General features: G+C 36.2%; 1 protein-coding gene across 1 annotated transcript in view; it reads left to right on the top strand.

Annotated features, from left to right (window-relative positions):
* The window catches only part of LOC143211797 (neurotrimin), a 199,275-nt gene that overhangs the window by 161,376 nt on the left and 18,273 nt on the right, over nt 1-19,626 (top strand). Inside the window, exon 5 of the mRNA XM_076429785.1 lies at nt 13,130-13,298. Coding sequence (XP_076285900.1) covers nt 13,130-13,298 — 169 coding nt within the window. The remainder of the gene's footprint in view (nt 1-13,129; nt 13,299-19,626) is intronic.

The following is a 19,626-nucleotide window of genomic DNA, read 5'->3' as shown; positions in this document are numbered from 1 at the left end:
ATTAGTTGATTCATGCTAACTGGTCCTTTACATATATCGCAGATCGTGTTTTCTTTCTTATTTAACAAAATTGAATGAGTTATTTCCGAGTGCCCAATTCTGATTCTAAAAATTGAAGTTTGAATCTGACGATCTACTGGACTTGGAAACTTTTGTCACTCAAGATCCGCTCCTTCATTATGATATTTTTATATGTAATTCCTTTTAATTTTGTCAAATACCTGTTTCCTATAAACTTCATTCAGGTGGTTTTTAAGATCGTTTAGTCTGGTATAATGGGTGATTCGTTTCATTTTTGTGTTGCAGGCATCTATGGTATTGTAACAAAACAGGTTATCGAAACACACCAAGATATAGATCATTTGTTTATGGTAGGTTTCGTGTGAAGAAAAACAACTATTCTTACTAGAAATCAAATTAAACTGAACACCATTTTCTTGAAAGCCCACCATTTTCTTCAACACGCAAATTCCACTCACAAAATTCCATTAATTTTTAAAAAATATCAATATTCATAATCAAGTATTTCTGTCACTCAAATTTGTTTAATTATTCAACTGTACTGTCACTTGCATTGTGAATAAGCAACGGATTTCCGAACTGATTCGCATAATCATCGCACAAATGCAGCACAAAAGCGCTTCATTTTCTTCTTACAAACGTTCGGCGTTCGCGATTAAATGCCAATTATCGTGTCGATAATTAAATATAATCATATTTCATAAAGTTTCTATAATTAACGTCCCTTAAATTATTAATGATATCTGGCATCGACATGAATTTCCACGTTAATAAGATAAATAGACTATTAGCATGACTACGAAAAAGCAGTTCTGAATTCCTTTAACTTGCCATCGATCTTTCTTTCTATAAGCCGATGTTTGTCGAGAGATTATGTACGCAACAATTAAGACGTCTGATTATTCGTTATTACTTCCCTTAAACGTCTGATTATATTATTCGTTACTACTTTCCTTTAACACTATTTCGACCAAAAGCTGTCTTTTGACCAGAGTTGGGCAAACGCTTAAAGTAATAACAAACACTATAATAATAACAAACACTTAAAGGAATAATTATCAAAGTTGAAATTTTACACCCTGAAGGGGTTGTATTGAAAAAAAACATTATGAAATAGGTTCGCAGGATAGAACATAGCAGCATAACATACATAAGTATACGTTTTATTAGCTTCGAATTCGCAACAAATACTGATGAAAAAAACAATCGCTCTCACGTAAACAAAAGAAACTGCACCGAGCATCGTCTATAGCGGCGGGGGGCAAATGGATCCGAGCGTCGCCGCGCCGGCAAAGTATTAATCTTCGATACATTGAATTTGGATTTTGTCTTGCAGATTAGAAAAGGATTTTTTTTCTTTGATACCTGCTTGATAATTGATGAAATTTCAACAAAAATTGATGAAATCCCAACAAAAACATCCTGTAAACAGGAGCCAAACAAAATACGGCCAAGTTTGTTAGCTTAGAAATACCTCTTGCAATACTGAAAAAAGCGTTTGCAAAAATTAGTTTAAAAGAATGCTATTTAATTTTTAAAGAGTTACATGGAGGGTTAAATTATTCAAACTTGGCTGCTGTCTAACACCTTTTATGGCCATTGGTTTAAAAAGTAACGGCCAAGTTTGAATAATTTAGCCCTCCATGTAACTCTTTACAAATTAAATAGCGTTCTTTTAAACTAATTTTTGCAAACGCTTTTTTCAGTATTGCAAGAGGTATTTCTAAGCTAACGAACTTGGCCGTATTTTGTTTGATCTCACAATTTTTTACGGCCGTAGGTACTTGGCACCTGTTTACAGGATGTTTTTGTTGGGATAAATGGTTTCTGCAAGACGTTTATTGTTTTTTTCCACTGTTATAGATTATAATTGATATAATGCTGCAAAATGGTGTTGAAATCGTTAAGGTGTCAAAAGACACCTCATGGTAGAAATAGCATATGCACATTTTTAGATCCAGGATGAGCTGGAGAAAAATGATATCGCTGAATTAATTTAACAGCTATTGTGCGAAAAGTCGAAGAATTAATTGTGGAGAAATGATTAAACTTGGAGAACAATTTTATGTTAAAATTTGTGAAAAGTGTCTTTTGTCACATCTTGGTAGAAATAGTGATAAACGTTAATTTCTACGTTCAGGAAACTCTGCTGCGTCTATCATCGACTATTTCCACTTGCAGGAAACCACGACGTGTTTTCCCACTGCAGACTATTTGTACCCACAGCAAACACTAGCGTAACTGTCATTCATCGCCTCCTTGCAATTAAACCTCAATGTGGCTGACTATTACTGACCATTTCTACTTGTCACAGGTACATTTCTACATTGCTAACTCTGCACATCCGTTAAATTACTGTCTCTTCGTAACTTCTAATTCACATTAAATCATACTAAAACGCTACTGTAACCACTATACCAAGTAGAAATAACTATAAACGATCCGACATATGAGATAACGTCCGACATACAGTGAGTGTACAATGTATTTCGTACGCCCTTTAAAATAGAATAACTGTTTTCTAATTGTATCTACCAAACGATCTGATTTTTTATAATCGATCAGAAGCATTGGTTCACGAAATGATGTGTAAAAAGATTTTCCAAGAATTATAATTTACAAGGTTACATGCAAAAATAGAAAAGGCATTTTTTAAACTTTTTATTTGAAGAAGAAATTAAAAGGAAATTGAAAATATGTTTTGTAGATTTATAGTATTTACACAAATGCTGGAAATTTCATCGAAGTCGATTAACATACGCACGAGCTACAAGCGGTTAAAAATGGTAAAAATCGTAGTTTCACGCAACTTTTGATCAGTTTCTGCTTAAAATCCACAGAATCGTACATCTCTCGATGCGTGTCGTTTTTTCCTGCATCAACAAATTTCGATAAAATTTTCAACATATCTATTGGGTTGGCAAACAAGTTCGTTCGGTTTTTGTGATTTATTCCACTCTAAAAAACCGAACTAACCCAATATAACTAACATAGATCTATGTACAAAACAATTATTTTAAATTTTCATTAAGGGCCCAGATTAAAAAGTTTGAAAAAATCCCTTTTTTATTTTTGCATGCAACCTGTAAATTATAACTTTTAGAAAATCTTTTTTTCATATCATTTCGTAAACCAATGTTTCTAATTGATTATAAAAAATCAGGTCGTTCGGTGCAATTATAAAAAAGCTATTGGTTTTTAAAAGGTGTGCGAATAGTTTGTACACTCACTTGTGCGAGATTCACATCCGCCGATTTTAATGATGTTCAAACAACTTCCAACACACGTAACACATTACTAGTAACAAAAAAATTCTATAAGTTAACTTTCGGTACAGTACAACTACTGAAGATAGTATTAATTCCGGTGGGTAAAGTGTTAAAATTCAGAGTAAGAGTTCGGAGATTCGATGAAATACACCAGGAAACGATTGTAAATACTAAAACTGTGTCCTTTAATTAAGCAGTCCGACCGCGATAACTTAGAAAGCTCCATTTAAATGGCCCGTGTTTCGCGAAACAGGGGGATGACGATTCCTCAGCAATTTTTTTCTGATAGAGAGATTTACAATTCCAAGGTTCCCCGAGTCGGCAGAGTTTAAAGGCCATTCGTTTAAATAATACATTTAAACGGCAGGCCATTCGGTTAATGTTCCCAACGAAGCGGCGGCGATGCATTCTCCGGGAACAGATAAATTGGAATTTTTCCGCGAGCATTATAAAAAAAGGCGGGACCGTAGTTTCGCGTGTCTCGCATATTTTCTGGTAAACAGAGCGCTCGATCGCGCGTGTTCCGCTGCTCGATTTGAGCGTGGATGACCGTGTGCAAAAAAAGAAGGGCAACGTTGAAAATCGCCGTGCGCGACCGGATGCGCGGATCGAGATCTTTTTGGTCGGGGCGGGGCCCTCGATCACGCCGCGTTTCACCTAAATCACCCTGTTTAACAAGAATTCAGAAACACATTGCCGGCTATTTGATCTCCAATTGAACGATAACATCCCGCGAGGCCGAAACCAATAATTCAGTGGCGCACTTTTAACCGTCGCGCGTAAATTCACGGCGTGCCGACGCTGTTTACGCGTTCTCGAGTGGCCTCGCGAACAATCGGTCGTTGGCCGCGGTTTCTCTCCTCTCTCCATCCCTCTCACCCCCCCTCTCTCTCTCTCTCTCTCTCTTTCTCTATTTCATTTTACCTACGGAAACGGTAATCCGTTTCGATAAATTGGTAATCTTCTCTTTAATATTTCCCAGGACACACGTAATTCGTTTTAGTCACCCAGCTATTAGTCTGCGCAATAAGTCCGTCCGCGTCGGGGACGACACACGCATTTCGACAGCTGTAATTTGAAACTCTTTTTTACGGCCCCACGTTTTTCAAACAAACGCCCGGTTTCGAATATAAGCGAAATTAAAAACGGAAAAGAGACTGTTATTGCCAAATAAAATCGGACCCCGTTTTTCATTGTTTTTCCGCATTGTCGGTTCAATAACCTCCGACATTTTATCTGCCGCCGATGATTTAATGCCGTTTTAAAAATCAAAGATTTATACGATCGTACGGACGTTTACAATCTCGCTGTTTACTCGGAGATAGTCGAATTCACGTTGCACGCTTTGTTGTACATATAACGGCATACTACTCTTGGCATGATATTCAGACGTTCCATGACTTTGTTCCGCTGCTCCCATTGTTTTCTTCGGCTAATTGCTTTGATGTTTCACGAAGCAGGTACGTTCCATTTTGTAACACATTTTGATAATGAATCAGTTAATTGTGTTATGAACGTGTTAAGGGTGTAGACTTGTTTCTAGGATTGCAAGGGTGTGGGATGCGCCTTCTCATTTCTCGATAATGCAAAGACGGGGGTTTTCAATAGTCAAAAGCGCTAGATCAAAGATCATTCTAGGCCGCGATCGCCCTCGAAAGCCCCATTTTTACGTTTACGAGGCGTAATTTGCATTATTCGGCAGCACGTACAGTTACTCGAATTAATATTATAATTAAATAATTAATAATTATAATTAAATAATTTTTGGCTTCAGAAATTTTACAAAAATGCTGGAATATAAAATTTTTATTAATTCCAAATCTCCAAAGGCTGCTATTACTGAAAATGATATTTTATTTGATTCCACTTTTTATTTTTAATATTCGTGTATCAATATTTGTTAATTCGTTTAATCGTTTTTACGTTCCATATTTCACCCGTTCACTTTCGTCATAAACTCATAAAATCCACAATCTAGTTTTTAAACGGTTTATTAATGGACTTCCAGTAGATAAAGCGATAAAGAGAGTTCCTGGCCGTGACTTAAATGATCTAATAATGCTGTTTTTCAATTGTTCGTCACATTGAAAGCTACGCGATGTGAGCCATTGTTTGAAATGCAAAGGAAGCTGGTGATCACGAGATACGAGGTCAGGGCTGTGGGGTGGGTGCATAAAAATCCCGCAGCGAAATTGCCGCAACGCTTGAACCGTTGTCAGACGGTTTAAATCAGTGCCGGTACAATTTTTTGAAGTTGAACTGGAGAAACTACAGATATCGACGAGTGTTGATTTTACATGCTTGCCACAAAATTCTTTTATCCTTTTTGGTTTCATTTTTATATACTTGATATAATATTGGGTTGGCAAGAAAGTAATTTAGGTATTTTAAGGTGAAATAAAACCGAATTTCTTTATTCAAGAACTTTAATCAATAAAATATTTTCTTATTTATTCTTTTTGGCAAAAGATCATCGAACAAAAGGGAGAATATCTTATTCATTGCAATTCGTTGCTTGGATAAAAAAATTGGGCTCTATTTCACCTTAAAATACCGAAATTACTTTCTTGCCAACCCAATAGTACGAAAATTAGTCATTTTGGAGCTGTCTAATTTGCCTTTCTTCAATTTCAATATGATCGTTAAACGCTTGTATAGGAAAATTAGGAAGATCCGAGGATTGCGGAGGTTTGACAAAGTTTTAATTGTGAAATTTGTGCGAAAGAAGCTGTCATGAATTCATCCCCGACAGATTGAGAAACTTTAGCTACTCGATTATTTTCTTCATTGCTCCAATCATTTAATCTTCTTTGTCCTCAATAATTTTCCAGTGGATTATCTATATTGTACGTCTGCAGTTAATTTACTGATTTAACATTGACAATAGAAAAATAGAATCGAATCTCGATTTAAAAGAACTGACGAGGAGTGACGACATAATATAAATAAAATCAGTTTGATGATGACACAACTTTTTCACTTTCCATCCTTGTGACTAGTTGAACAAGACGCAATAAAAGAAATCGTTGACATTTTTTATCTTGAAATTCAAGGTCAAAGTGTTAATTCCGCGGCACCTTTCTCACATCAACTTCCAGCAAACCACGCGTTATTATAATAACACTTTTCTGTGTTTGAGTTTAACAAATTTACGTGGGTACATGTTTGTCGGGGAGTATAATATTGACGCGAAGTATATACAAGGGGATCATTAAACTATAATATTATTTTGGGCAACGAGGCACGCGCGCACGAGAATAGAACGCAGGAACAATAATGCGCGCGGTGGCCTCGCATCGTATTTATTAAAATTGTGTATTCACTAGTCGTAACGAGGTTTTTTCATCATTTCCTAACGACGGCAGAGACACTCTAGAGCGTCGCGGTGTTTCTGTCTTTTATTATTTAGCCGGGTCGGCTCTTCTGACCGGATTCATTAAATCATTCCGAAATCGAGGGAATTTATATCTGATCGACGGCTACGACATGCATCAACGACCGGGTAATTTGTAATCGGTCCGCCGGGAATAATTCCGTTTGTAAAGTTTATGCTAATGAGGCCTGTTAACAATTCCATTCGAATGCCGCGGACACACGCCGGTAGCTAAAGTTTCATTAAAACGCTTCAATTTCACCGGCGCGGCGCGGCGGCCGTTCAGTATCGGGGGTGTGCGAAAGAGGATGGGGCGCGGATCTGCGACCGAAAGGGGGCGGGGCACGACCTTTAATTTTATTTCGCGCGAGAACAACATTCCCGGGGCGAGCCGAAGACAAATAGGACGAAATATAATCATTCCTCCTCCCGAACAAAATGCAATTTTCCGAGGGGAAAGATTGCGCGCACGCGCTCGTCAAACGCGAATTCTTCGAGTTTTCCTTTTCCAAAGCTCGAAACCCGGGATCGTCCACGAACTCCGCAACTTTTTTTGGTTCGCTTTCTCGCCCGTTGGGATCCACGGTCTCGCGTTCGTTTTTCTTCTTCTATTCCTCCTTTTTCGGGGTTCGAATATTTACCGTGGGTCCCTTGACAAATTTCCCGTTCCGCTCCGCTCCGTTCTGCTCTGCACCGCTCTGCTCCGCGCCGAACCAAGCCGCGAGGATCGCGGCCGAGAGGGAAACGGAGATTCCATTTAACCGCGGATAAGCGAATTTCCGGGCAATTCGGTTTCTGGACCCCGACGAAATAAATTCGTTTTGGCCGGGTCTAAAATGAGATCCCGCCTCTCTCCCTTTCTCCTGCACCCTGTTCTCTCTGTTTTACGCCTAACGAGCGGCCAGCCGAAAATTTGCTCGGCCCGGTCGTCGCGCGGCCGGCTTCACACGATCCAAACCTGTCTTTCCCTCCGCATAAGTGTCCGGACGGATAGCAAATGCGGAGTTACAGCGCATTAAGGGGGCATTCTCGTCTAACCCGTCTAAAAGCAACTGATCTTCATGAATTCTTGAAGAAACTACAATTAGGGATTGCAATACCGGATTATAAATACAATACCGGTATTCGGTATATTTTTAAACGTTGTACCGGTATACCGGTATTAATACCGGTATTAGGAATTTTCATGAAGGTACAAAAACACAGTTGTTTAATAGAAAAACAAACATCAACTAATTTATTGACTTCATACTTTTGAAATGTGATTGTAAAAAACATATGCATCTATTGAACTGTGATTAAGCCTTGAACGTATTTTTCTGCAGAAATTACCTGCAGTTGAAAATGTTCTTTTCGCATCCACGCTGGGTGGTGGTACTGTTAATAATAATGAGCGATATACTTTCTCTAAATATATATTTGCCTCGATGTCCTTCATCTTCTAACAACTCGGTCTCTCGTCTCTGACGGTTTTGGATAAATCTATTTTTTGTAATTTCTTCTCGGGAGACAATTCTTTTTCGATATTAACATCAACATCATCTTCAACGAATTCTTCTGGATAGGTTTGTGTTTGGTTTTCATAAATGTTTTTGTGGAAATTGACGACGAACTTAATTAAATTTGACCTTGTTAGCTTCTTTTCTTCCTTTCCGTTTTCTTTTTTAAAGTCGTTATATATAATTATGTAAATACCTTAAAATATTTTCTAGTTCACTATGCCTTTCCTGTATACGAATTTTCAATGCACTGTATAATTCCTCAGACAGTGGCGTGTCCTGATCTTTAAGTGATTGCAACATAATATTTATTGCTGCATTCGTTGTTAATAAGCTGGAATCCTTCCGACATAATGCTTCCACAGCCAGCTTTATTGGAAGCAGAGCTGATACAGTTTTTGATATTAAATCTCGAATTCACTATCGGAAAAATTAATTTGTAAATTTAAGTCAATTAATGCTTTCTGAATTGGATTTTTTAATTTCAAAAATCGTTCCAGCATTAATAACGAACTGTTCCAGCGTGTTTTAGAATCTAATATTAGCACGAGTTCTTTTTTTATTTCAGTAAGTGTATCTTTTTGTAAAACGGCATTTTTAGTAGGGGAACGTTTAAATATTTTAACAACTTTTCGAATTTTCTTAATTATAGGAAGCAATCCTTGGTAAGTTATAATAATATTTTGTCCTCGTTATTATTATCTTCGTCATATTCAAATGAGGTACTTTCAACAATTGTATTATTATTTTCTTCATTGTCACTCTCTTCGAAATCCGAATCAGAAGTTTCTAAATCCAGATTTCAGCGGCGAACGTATTTCAAATAAGAGTAAATGCCCCAAAAAATATTTATTATTTATAGCTAATACCGAAAATACCGGTATTTTATCTCAGCAAATACCGGTTTCACGAAATTGCAAAATAGCACGAAATACCGGTATTGCAATCCCTAACTACAATATAGAACATTGATTACTCTCACTAACAACCAGGAAAACACGGTTTAACGCGTTCACTATAGCGAGATTCCCTTCTCATCGACTTTTCGCTCAGGACGTTTGATGTTTTAACTGAAATATAGTATTATTAGACTGCGGAGAAAACGTTCCTTTGCGCTACTGTTCATTAAAGTTCCGACTAAAGATCTGCAGTCCAAAGATTATCTTTCATTGCTTCCTTGCTAAGAAATCTCATGTGTAGACTGCGGATCTTTATGCATTTATGAAGAAATTAACTGGATGAAATATGAAACAGTGAAGAATATAAAAATCCAAGAATATTTTTACGTTGTTCTCACTGTAAAAAGACTACTAAGGGGTGAACATTAATTTTTATTTAACATACATGTCTACTTATGTGTATACTGCGGATGTTCATGCAATTTTCAATTTTTGCAGATAAGTTTTAAGAGAAAATGGAATCAAATAAACTCTTATTTTCAGTGGTAGTAGCCTGTGTAACGTAAACAAATGAAAATAGTACTAAATTTTATTGAATTTTTTATATTCTAGCATCTTTTGAAAATTTTCAGATGCCATAAATGCGTAAAGATCCGCAGTCTACTCACGTGTCTGATCATTACAGGCCATTTCTACTTTTCATCCAGGACATTTGATGTTTTGAGAAAAAATTTAAGAATATTGTCACATTGTGAAACAAAATCATTAAGGGATGAAATCAATTTTTATTGTACCTCTGCTTCCCACAATCAATGCAGAACATTTTTGTTTTGCATAAAGATCCACAATCTACTATTATCATTCGTCGCATTTGTAGGGAGTAGAATTGGTTGGTCGTGATCAGACGCGTCAGACGAAACTCTATTTTCTCGAAAACGAAGTTTCAAAAGAAAAAATTATGTAACGGAACTTTTTCTTATTTTTTTTTTAAGGGGAATCACCCCTTACATGTATAAAATATAATGGTACTTCTAGCACATTCCCAAACCAATATTTAAAGGAGCTGTAAATAATCGTTATAAACCAAGAATCTATAAATTATTCATAGCAGGTGACTATCTCTATCCAACGAGAGAGCACTACCGCGTAAAGACCAGTTTTCGTTTGTCGCTGCGCATCTTCGCCCTAATTGGTTCAAGAAAGTGGGGAGGGGATAGTGGAGTGAGAGATGATAGGCTCGCTGCGCCCCCACCATCTTCCAAGCTGCGCGCAACGGTACTGTTCTATCGTTGGATATAGTTTACATCATTCTCACCTAGTTGCAACAGGAATACTGAATACATAAATATTCACTCTAACCTTTAACTACCCGCGCTGGTGTAAAAAGTACACCATTATTTCAAAAAATGCTGTCCCATCACAGTGCGACTTCGCCCAGCACTGCCGCTTCATGTAACCTACGCCCAATGTATACACAAAATACACACGAAGTATTGTTTTGGTGGCGGCACGTTGAACTGCTGTTTTCGTGTATTTATTCGTACAGAAGAAGGAAATGAAGAGGAGTCGCCACCAGCTTTGGCAGGTATTTTGATACGAGCGAGATGTTTTATCTGCGGTAGGAAGAAGAATCGAGTAAACACTATCATCTGCGGCAGTTGCAAGAGATCAGTATGTAAACAACATATGACCACCGTTATTACATGCGATTCGTGCAAGATCGGCGAACAGAACAGCGAATAAAGCGAATGTGAAAAGAATGTCACCAGATTTTCTTTTTTATTAACAATTATTATATTCATTTATCGTTATTTTCTCAATAAATATCATAATTCATCAAGACAATGTATTTTCTTGTACTAATACAATGATATATGTACTTAATCACACAGTGATACATATTGAGTACAAAATACACCGCGCGAGTACTTAAGTGAAAATTCAAGGCGCGGGTAGTTAAAGGCTAATAAGGAGCCTATATTAATTACAACTCTATTAAACCGCGATTTAGTGCACGTAAATGAAACTTTCACGAGAGTCACTCGAAGTCGGGTAACTCGCACATAGCTGTTTAACAGAGTGATACATCACCCTTAATTATAAACAGGACAGATCAGTGAAAACAAATGACTCTGTCGCCCTCATAGAGCTGTCGCTGAAAAATTAAGTAAATATTCTGTCCAATAAAGGGTCTACATTAATTACAACTCTGTTTGCGAGTGATTCGGTTGCAAATAAGTGAAACTGTCATGAGAGTCGCTGGAAGTTGAGTAATTTTACAAATTGCAATTTAACAGAGTGATAAATCACACTTAATTACGAACACCGCAGATCGGTCAAAACAAATGACTCTGTCTCTTCCATAGAGTTGTCACTGAAAAATTAAGTAAATATTCACTCGAACAAGGAGTATATATTAATTACAGCTGTGCGAAAGGGTGATTTAGTGCGAGTACAGTGGGTAATCAAATTATTTCGATTAATGCGTTCAGTGCAAATTCAGAATGGTTTTCATGATTAAGAGGGTACACCACCAAATCAGTTCAAAATTATTGGTAACATTAAACGTTTTTTCAGATTTGTTAAATAAAATTTTTAAAATCATTTTAGGGGATATTTGTCATATCCTTTATTATTCAAAATTACAAAATGGCAATGTTATATAATATTGTCTATCATTATGTTTGGAGGATCCTTTCTAGATGGCACCAAGTACCAAAAGTTACTGAAACATAAAAAGCATAATCAATAATAAATATTTCTCAATGTAGCGTACGATTTTTTAGTGATTCACAAAGGTAAGAAAATGGCGGCTGCGTAAAGAATGCAATCTCTTTTATATTTATAGTATTTATTTTTTAAAAGTTCACACAAGAATTTTTTTTTTAATTTTTGTTCCCGGGCGTCACCTAAGAAGGACCCGTTAAACATGATAGAAAATATTGTATAAGATCGCCATTTCGTACTTTTAAACAATAAAAAAAATATGAATGGTGTAAAAACATCCGATTTTATGTAATATTGATTAAAAATGTTTAATTTCACGAATAAAATTTTAAACTGGTGGTGTTGTATCCCCTTGAGCACTGCAAGTGAAACTTTTCCTATAACACTGTCCAACAGCGAAAAAGTATTTCGATTCCCACTATACGATTCTTATAGAGTTTTTCGCGCTAATTTTAAATCTGTCCTAAATTTTTCCTAGACAGTTTTTGAGAAAATTGAGTTTTAGAAAAAGACATATTTTTCAACTTTGAACGAATATTCTGATGTTATTATAAAAGATATTGAATTGTTCTTTACAGCAAAAGATTCTATAGACATTCCCGAATACAGTGATACCCAATATTAATACATTATGACTGTTTAAACATGTTTAAACGATCATTAAAGACGGAGAGACACCAATTTTTGACGATATTTTTGAATTTATCTGAAAAAATAAGGGTCCAGCAGAAAATCGAATTATACCACGCGATAGAGCAGACTTTTATCTTGAGAAACCCCCCTTTTGAAGTTTGAAACGTCGACGTTTTTACCGAACCAGAAAGCAAAATATCTTCGCCCGACATGAGTTGCCGTCAGTGGCGCTTACCGCTAGAACAGGCGTTCCACGGGATACGGCGCGTGTTTAAACATGTTTAAACAGTGATAATGTATTAATATTGGATATCACTGTGTTCGGGAAAGTCTACAGAATCTTTTGCTGTAAAGAACAATTTAATATCTTTTATAATAACATCAGAATATTCGTTCGAAGTTGAAAAATATGTCATTTTATAAACTCAATTTTCGCAAAAACTGTACGTCTAGGAAAAAAATTAAGGACAGATTCGCAATCAGCTCGAAAAACACTATTTGAAAGTTAAAACACAAATTGAAATGCCAAAAAAAAGTTGAAATTTTATGGACCGTGTGATCGTTCGATTAGAAAGGCGAAGAAGCTCGCTCTATCAAATTTCGAAAGGCGTGCACCATTTATCGTGATTTGTTCGTCGGCCCGATTTTCTGTTCGCATTACTTCTCTTATTTTCCCGGAGCTCACCTGTTTCTTCTGTTCTGATACAGGTGATCAACTACGACAGTCCCCGGGGCGGTGTGTCGGTGATCACGGAGAAGGGTGAAGTTACAACCTCGTATCTCCTGGTGCAGCGTGCTCAGCCTGCAGATAGCGGCCACTATACCTGCCATCCTAGTAATGCTAATACAAAGACTGTCTTGGTGCACGTACTTAACGGTATGTATGTAACTTCGCTGAAAGTTTAAATCTGCCCGATACACCGTGGTCCCGTCTGCCTTTCGGTTTCTTGTTACGGGGATCCTGTTCCGTTGATTTTGACTCGGCTTTTTTATTTCCACCCTCTTCGCTCTTCCCACCCTATACATAGTATACAGGGTGTCCCAAAATTCCTTCAACAGCCGGAAATGGGAGCTTCCTCCGATCATTTGAAGCAACATTTTCCTTTGCATAAATGTTATCCGCAGCTTTGTTTAGGTGTTATTAACGAACAATACAGACCAATCAGAGAGTATTTTTCGTTAATAACTCCCTAAAAAAAGCCGCGGATAACATTTTCGCAAAGGAAAATGTTGCTTCAAATGATCTGAGATAGCTCCCATTTCCGGCTATTGAAGGAATTTTGGGACACCCTGTACAGGGTGAACATTATAAAGCGTTACAGACGAATATCTCCAAAAATATTGATTATACGCAAAAATGTTTCAGATGAAACTCTCCGTTCAGTACCGAGGGGGATATCATGTGGTGGGATTTCTATTTTTCCCGGTGGACACTCCAAGGTGAGGTGAAGGTCAACTTTCTTTTTCTAGATGGAATGACCTACTTTTTATACCATAGATCGATTGACTATCAAATTCCGAGTATAAAAGTGTTGACATTCATATGTCCTAAACCTAATAGTTAACGAGATACTATCCAAAGAAGAAAGAAAATTGTTTCGATAATATCTCGTTAACTATTAGACTTACTCTATATGTAGGTCAATACATTTTTACTCAGAATTCGATAGTCAATCGATTCATGATACAGGAAGTAGGTATTTTCATTTTAAAAAAGTCAAGGTGACCTTCACCTCATCTTGGAGTGTCCACCGGGAAAAATAAAAATCCAACCACATGATATTTGATATGGTGATATTTTTGCATATGATCAATATTTATGGAGATATTCGTCTGTAACGCTTTATAATGTTCACCCTGTATACCGGGTATTTCGCCTAACTTGACCACCTTGAATATCTTTGTTGTTTTCAAAGATACGTCAAATGTCTGAAGGACAAAGTTGAATGGTAAAATGGGGCTCATACGGTACCAAAAAAATTTTTGTTTTTATGTCATTTTTTTAGAGATCTGAAAGTCACCTTCATTTTTTAAATGGAATGAGGTATTTTTTAATACATCAATCGATGCAGCTGAACATTCGTTATAAAAAAGTACTAACCTATGTATGTCGAAAAGTTAGTATAGTTCAGGAGATATTTCAATTTAAATAACTCTGAAACACTATTACTGTCGTACTAACTAAGAGGTCACTAGTAAGTAAACGATAACGTCTTAATACGACAGTAATGGTGTCTTAGAGTTATTTAACCCGACGTTAGTTAGGTGGGGTCTCACAGACCCCAGAGATTTTAGATTGATTGTAACATTGTAAAGATGTTTCATTTTTAAGTATTTTTGAATAATAAAAATCTAATTTCGTGGATCTGCGTTTTTACTCTGGTAAATTGCAAGCCTCTTAAGCAATACCTAATCTTATAATTATGTGAAAAAGGTATTTATTTCTATAATACAATATATTATTTCGGTGGGTCTTTGAGACCCCACCTTACCCCACTTACGATACATTTCACCACCTTACCAACGCCGGGTTAAATTGAAATATCTCCTGAACTACTAACTTTTCGACATATATAGGTTAGTACTTTTTTATAACGAATGTCCAGCTGCATCGATTGATGTATTAAAAAACACCTCATTCCATTTAAAAAATGAAGGTAACCTTCGAAATCTCTAAAAAAAATTACACAAAAACAAAAATTTTGTTGGTATCGTATGAGCCCCCCATTTTACCATTCATCTTTGTCCTTCAGTCATTTGACGTATCTTTAAAAACAACAAAGATAGTCAAGGTGGTCAAGTTAGGTGAAATGCCCGGTATATATTTTTTCCTGTTCTTACCTCCCGGGCTCCTTGATTTTTTGTTAATTCGGAAGCTATTCAAACACGCAGCCCCTCTCTGAGCTCCACCTCCGTTTAACACGTAACGAATCAGCGCAACGACGAGACGTAGCCTCGAGTGATACTGCAAATCAGCGCCGGGCATATACGTTGCCGGCTGAAATGTAAAGCGAAAGAGTGGTGTAATGGATAATAAGACATTTTTTATGCAGTCAGCGAGGAAAGTACTTGGAGGAGAGCCGCGGGGATGGGGAGGGCCATTATTAGATCCAGTGATCTTGTTTCATTAAACACGCGGCCGCTGGGAAAATTACGCGAGCCGTGTTCCCAGTGAAATTTCAGCTCTGACCTTAAACGGATTTTCCGCTCGAGACTACTCGAAAAATATACGGCTGTTCCTTATAACCCTCTCCCTGGGTTCCAAAATTGCCGCGGCGAAATTCGCGAATCTGTCGACGAGGCGAAGCTTCGAATCCCCTCGTCAAGATTATCAAGAGATCCTTTTCTTCGTTCTTAATAATAATTAATAATAATTAATAGATCTAATAAGATCTGGGATCTCTTCATGCAAAGTAAAAATCGTCCAAGTCAGTAAGAAACCGAAGTTAAGTGAAAATATGTTTTCAAATTCTGTCCCATAAGTATTCACAAATTTTTCTAATGGTCCTTTCACGTTTGTATTATTAAATGGACCGTTTATTTTGAAAGTGGTGTAAGTCTATTTGCAGCCCGTAAATATATATTATTTTAGTTAGCCTGAAAAAAATGTATATGATCAGATTAGATATTGATAAATAAGTAGAAATATTGCCAGACTTGACATAATTGATTTATACATATTTTTAAATTGACTAATGTGCTAACCTTTAATTTTCTCGAAACAAGAGAAAATGGAGTTACACCACTTTCAAAAGTCAATTATTTCACTGCTTTAACCCTTTCGGTCACGAATTATTTATTCCTGGAAAGAAAAATCATGGCTATACTAAGCAATTCTTTGAAAATATAAATGTTTGCATTTATTTAGTATGTCCTTATACGAGGACGCCATAACCGAAAGGGTTAATTCTAATAACTAGACTTTTATGCATTTATGACAAAAATGAGAATTTAAAAATACTTTTTTCAACTTATTAGAATTATTAATAAAGGAATACTTGTCTACGTAGTTTCTACATCTTGCAATTAATACAGACAATTTTTATTTTGCACAGAAATCCGTAGTCTACGAATAACAAAAGTGTCCTTTTGTGATAGAATACGCTCTATTCACAGTGTCACAGTGTCTACACGAAAAAATAAGTCGAAAAGAAAGAATAATATTTTCTCGTTCAAGGCTTCGTTTCCAGAAAAATGAGTTTGAAGGTTCGTTGGGTCGCGTGCTTTACGAAGTAGATTCGGTCGACCATGAACAGACGCACCAGCCGATTCCAATCCAATAGCGCGCGTATTCCGTGAATGTCCAAACTCGATTTTCTCGAAAACAAAACCTTAAACGGGAAAAGAATTGTCCTTTTCTTAGACTTATTTTTTAATATGGATTCATCTCCTTGTACCCCATCCGGTGACATACACTTTGATCTGTGATGCATTATAGTATCATATAAATTTTGATCAATTTCACCTGTTTATTAAACTAAATTAATTGAGTTTTAGAAACAGTTTCATGCAGGAACCAAAAATAACAGTTATTCTAAAATTTTTTGATTATTATGTAATGTAATGTACAAAAAATATAAAGAAAAAAATTCGAAGAACAAAATCATTAAAAAATATCGATTTTTATACTTTTTGGTTACAAATAACAGTTATCAGTGTTAAGAAAATTGGATTCTCCTCGATAACTGTTATCGATGAAGAAAAACTGTTTCGACTGCTCAAGGAAGTTATCGATGAGAGAAGTATTGGTTACAGATAAGGATTATGAGTAACCGAAAATTTTTTCTCTTGTTGGTAAATGTTATCGTTGAGAGAAATTCGTTTCGATCACTCATAACAGTTATTAATGTGAGAGATTTATTTCTATCGCTCATAACAGTTATCGATGGGAGAAATTTATTTCGATCGCTCATAACAGTTATCGATGATCGAATTTTTTTTCACTTGTTCAAAACAATTATTGATGAGAAAATTCATTTTGGTTGCTTATTTAATTATTGAGTTGTCTACTCTTTTTCGGGTGGAGCAAGCCTGTGAAATTCATTGCGAACGTTTCATACAACAAAACGAATCAACAGACCATAAGAACAACACTAAATCTGTTAGTTTGTCACATTAAATTTTGATTGTAACAATTAATTGTACGAATGAAGAGTTTATGAAATAATTGATTGCCTACCATTTGAAAGTTGTAGTATTTAATAATAACTATTACAAATCAATCACTGTTATGAGCGATCGAAATAAATGTATCTCATCGATAACTGTTATGAACGATCAAAATAAATTTATCTCGTCGATAACTGTTATAAACGATTGAAATAAATTTCTCTCATCGACAACTGTTATGAGCGACCGAAATAAACTTCTCCCATCGATAACTGTTATGAGCAATCGAAATAAATTTCTCTCATTGGTAACTGTTATAAGTGATCGAAACGAATTTCTCTCAACGATAACATTTACCAACAAGAGAAAAAATTTTCGGTTACTCATAATCCTTATCTGTAACCAATACGATTTTATTCGATAACATACTTGTTATTCTATGACTTTTTCTTTTTGGTTATAACAGTTATGGTCCCGGCTTTCATGGTTTTTTGTTATTAACGATGCAATTCTTTTTTCACTGCAGCAATAATTTAGTCGCCAGTCGAGTTCTTTAAAACAACAATAATAAAATATTGTTAGAATTTATTTATTTAACGATAATTAAACCCTGAAGACACGCGTGGTGCTAAACGAAACAGACAAATATTGACTTACACCGCTTTTACATTAAACGCCTCAATTATTTCGGCTAGCCGGAACGTTTGCCATACAAATATCGCGCAGCAAAACGCTTATGACTTTAAGCTAGAAGCGTCGCAGTCAAAGGGTGAAAAGAAATTTATTCATATATCTAGTAAACTTCGTTTAAAATCTTCGTCATGAATCTGACGTATTTGCATACAGGAAGGTGTGCACTAAAGTTAAATAATTGGGGAGAACATTAATTTTTTCAATTTTTCAAATCATAGAAACTGTCTTCTTTGTGTAACAATTTCATCTAAACCTACAGATAAAATTCTGTTCGCAGAAATTTGGTAGATTCTGTAATCTCTTGTTTGAAAAACTGGCGCGGCGATCTATGGGAATTATTTTGACGATCTCTGAGAATTATTTTGACGATGTGGAGCGTCTTTTAATGCGATGCTTGGTCGCGTGATCACCGAAGTTTTATGCGACGTAAAATAAACTTTGCTGCATGCCGCGAACACTTTCGCGAGGGACTGTACTTCGTTACGCGTACGTGAATAATGGATTCCAGAAGTACTCATTTCGTGCCCCATGAATGGAATTCTTCCCAGCCATGTTTTCATTCAATTAACGGTGTTAAACGCAGCGATGAACAAAAGTGAAATTACAAACATTGCACGATACATTACGCGGAAGAACAATAGCGGAGAATCGAATAAAAATATCTTTCGCTTAAATCGACCGTTCGCAATTACAATCAGTTAAACAATCCGAGAATTATACGCCGGACAAGAAAGTAGTAATTAGACCGGGAAGATCTTGATGGAAAATTCTGTTTTCAATGGATTATTTCGTAAAAGCCGTAACGAAAAAGAAATATTTCTATCGCTGATTTAAATAATCTCTCTGGTGCAAATAAAGCAGAAAAGTTATTCGCGTGCGCTCTGCAAATCTGTATGTTTTCCACTAATAACGCCCTGTTGAATAATACTTCATTTACACGGACGATTTCAAAGAGAAGAATACCGTGATACGAAGTTTCGAACTCGCAATTTGAACCTCGGCAAAATATAATATGCGGTGGAAATGAGAACTTTAACGAGGGTCGTGTTCATCCACTTTTGTCATCTTTCTGCGCTCGAACAGCTCGTTTGCAACTTAATCTGGAAGCAACACGCCAAACGGAAGTATTAAATTTTGCTTGGTAACTTTCGAGGTCATTCGCCCGGAGAAACTGCAAAACAAACTCAAAAAACAACACCGTCATCGACTAATTAAAAAGAGGCAGGAGCATGTATCTCGTTTGAAAATATACGAAAAAAATCTTCATGGATGAAAACTCCGGGAAATCGAAGTAATTATTTTATAACAACCATTTGGATACTCTTCTAGTTATGCATTCGCAGTTTGCAGATCTTGTTACAAGTTCTGCAATTTTCTGGCGAAGTGGAACTAACCTAATTTAA

Source organism: Lasioglossum baleicum, chromosome 9, assembly GCF_051020765.1.
Source record: "Lasioglossum baleicum chromosome 9, iyLasBale1, whole genome shotgun sequence".
NCBI lineage: Eukaryota > Metazoa > Arthropoda > Insecta > Hymenoptera > Halictidae > Lasioglossum > Lasioglossum baleicum.
This window is presented reverse-complemented; position numbering and strand designations above follow the sequence as displayed.